The sequence below is a fragment of the Arabidopsis lyrata genome, assembly GCF_000004255.2.
Source record: "Arabidopsis lyrata subsp. lyrata unplaced genomic scaffold ARALYscaffold_594, whole genome shotgun sequence".
Taxonomy (NCBI): Eukaryota; Viridiplantae; Streptophyta; class Magnoliopsida; order Brassicales; family Brassicaceae; genus Arabidopsis; species Arabidopsis lyrata.
In genome coordinates, this window is record NW_003302174.1 from 1 (window position 1) to 2,971 (window position 2,971).

At 40.2% G+C, this 2,971-nt stretch overlaps 1 protein-coding gene and 1 pseudogene across 1 annotated transcript; both read left to right on the top strand.

Annotated features, from left to right (window-relative positions):
• The first annotated feature begins 8 nt into the window (after window positions 1-8).
• LOC9298459 lies at window positions 9-594 on the top strand (annotated as a pseudogene).
• Window positions 595-736: 142 nt separating this feature from the next.
• On the top strand, window positions 737-2,728 carry LOC110229551. Its single transcript, XM_021030095.1, has one exon. The coding sequence runs from the start codon at window positions 981-983 to the stop codon at window positions 2,082-2,084; it is 1,104 nt and encodes a 367-aa protein (XP_020885754.1). The 5' UTR covers window positions 737-980; the 3' UTR covers window positions 2,085-2,728.
• Window positions 2,729-2,971: the final 243 nt, after the last annotated feature.

The following is a 2,971-nucleotide window of genomic DNA, read 5'->3' on the forward strand; positions in this document are numbered from 1 at the left end:
TTGTTACGGGCGAATATGGCTGGACCCCAAACATGGAGAGAATCATGAAGCTCAGACTTTGAGGGATAGCAACACGGGTAGTTACAGGTCAAGCAAGAAGACTATGGAGATAAACCCAGAGAACTCCATCATGGACGAGCTGAGAAAGAGAGCCGACGCGGACAAGAACGATAAGTCTGTGAAGGATCTTGTGCTTCTTCTCTTTGAGACCGCTCTTCTCACTTCTGGTTTCAGCCTCGATGAGCCCAACACTTTTGGAAGCAGAATCCATAGGATGTTGAAGCTTGGATTGAGCATTTGACGATGATGATGCCGTTGAAGCCGATGCGGAGATGCCTCCACTTGAAGATGATGCTGATGCTGAAGGTAGCAAGATGGAGGAAGTCGACTGAATATTGCACAAAGTCGACTAAAATATTAGCGGTGTTAAGACTTTTGTTTTTTTTTTTTTCTTCTTTATCTTTTCGTTTACTTTTCTTCTGTAGTTTCTTATCTTCAAGGCTGAAGCTTTTTATCTGAGCTCGGTGTTATGAAAAAGATTCTATTATGCGAAAGGAACTCTATTTCTAGCAAATCCAAGCTGATTTTTTGTCAGGTCATGTAACTTAGTTATGATTATATTTTGCTAATCAGAATAACGCGAAGCAGCTCCAAAGTTATAAGTTTACAACATATTGCTAATCATCGCACACAAAACAGTTACATAATGTAGAACAGTTTCTTGGCACATGGATTAGTAAAACCAGGAAACAAAACTGTAGTGAAAGGAAAGTTGTAAGTTAATGACCCCAGAAAACGACTTATGGGAAAGAAACTTTGCCATAAAGACCATAATTGAGTTGGAGATAGGATACTTGGTGGGCAAGTCACTTCCTCTGTATCAATGGAGGGTTTTAGGTGGAGAACAGAACACCACCAATTCTTGGGTTTCGGGTTTTTTCCATTCTTAATTCTCTTGATTTCCGATAAATACATTATTCATGTCTCTGCTTCTTAACCAGCCCTCGAAGCTATGCTTTCGGAAACCTGTATTGGTGAGATCATCTCCTCTTCTCTCTAATAATGGCTTCTCAACCTCCTTGCCGCATGATTCTCCTTGTGTCATCATATGCGCTGATCCTTGTAGACCGGAACTCGGAAAAGTTGTGATTAGCAGTGCTAAAGGCTGCACTCCTTATGAAGAAAAGGTGCCTAAGGAGTTGAGGAGGGAAGTCGGAAAGATAGGATCATCCAATGGATGGCTAGCTACCTTGAAGGACGACGTGGTGCGTCTCCGATTCATTGATCTATACCCGGTTGCATCGGAACCAGATCCGATACACATTTCACTGCCTCCTCTTGTAACTCTTCCTCATTGCCAAACCAAAATTGTCACCAACTTGGTCGTGTCCTCATCTTCTCCAGAGGATGAAGACTGTGTTGTAGCTGTCAAGTTCTTAGGACCTCAAATAAGCTTTTGCAGGCCCGCTCAAAGTAACTCCGAGTGGATCAACATCAGAATCGAAAACCCCTGCTTCTTCTCCTCTCATGTCATGTTTTCCAAGAAAGATGACATGTTTCGCATAGTCGGCTGTGGAGGCCACCTCATTGGATCATGGAATCTCCACAAACATATGAAGAACCCTAAGTTACAGAGCTTGCGGTTTCAAAACCTTCCCAAGCTGACCAAGACCAAACGAGACCTTCTGGATTCGTGCTGCACAAGCGAACACTTGGTGGAGTCAAAAACTACCGGTGAAACTTTCTTGGTTAAGTGGTACAAGAAGACCACTGGAAAGATCATCAAGGGTATCTCGAAACTGAAAACAGAAGCTTTAATGGTGTTCAAGCTAGACGAAGAAGGAAACGCTATTTACACTCAAGACATTGGAGAAGACATTGGAGATCAAAGCATTTTTCTCACAAAGTCTGAACCTTTCTCTGTCCCTTGTACCTCGTTTCTCTGTTTGCGTCAACCTAAAGTGGTCAGAATCTTGGATGTCGACGAAAGCAAAACTATCAAGCTGACTGATCAAAAGTGGAATTGTTCAAGGCAACGCCACCCCCGCAGTTGGGAATATATAACCAGTTGGTGTTGGGTTTAGAGTCTGTTTTTTTTTCTTTGTCAGGTGAAAATATCTTTCTATATCAACAATACACAAGAATTTAATCATTTCAATACCAGATCAACAAAATCTCTTGCTAATGCTATACTCATTCAGAAAGATATTAGCTCATTCATAAAGATATTAGCTACCACTTTTTTTGAGCATCTGTTCAGGCTCTGTTTTAATAATGTGGTATGTAAGCAGCTCCCTACACTTACACACCAAATTTTCAAAAGACAAAACATAACTAAAGGTTCACATAAAGATATTAGTGTTTTAGCCCACTAAGCTAGGCAATAAGTCTAAACAAGAGAGAAAGAAGAATCAATAGGCCGGTTTTTCTCTCTACGCTCTCATCTTCTTCAGCTCACTTGCTCTCCAATGGCATCAGAATCTGAAGTCGGGTTCTGCATCCAATCGCCCACGCAAACTTTCGCCAGAAGAGGCACGTTGAATATCTAGAAAACTAAACATTTTCTTCAGTTAACAAGGAAAGGCTCTTGTTAGGCCACTAAGATTATGAAGCAATCGGTCTCTTAAGATTATTATATAGCCCTCTGATTGATGTAAATGTATGCTTCAATTTGTTGATATAAAATCAATTGAATTCTCCTGTGAATTGATTTTTTGGTTATGTTAAATCTAATAATTTCTCCGAATGGAGGATTATTAATTGTTCGTCTCTGTGGCATTCATTTTCAATTGTGTTTTTGTTTGATGAGTGTTTAGTGTTCATGTTTCTCTTTCTCGTATTTCACTACTCTATGTCTCCTAGTTTCTCTATTAGCTTCCGTTTTGAATCTCTATGTCTATGTAGACTCCTGTGCTCAAGTAACCAAAACTTATAGAGCTGTATTGAGAAATATTTTGAGTTATTTCATGAA

What these genes read in the sequence shown, in the direction of transcription:
- LOC110229551 (XM_021030095.1), top strand. Translation starts at nt 981, where the DNA reads ATGTCTCTGCTTCTTAACCAGCCCTCGAAGCTATGCTTTCGGAAACCT.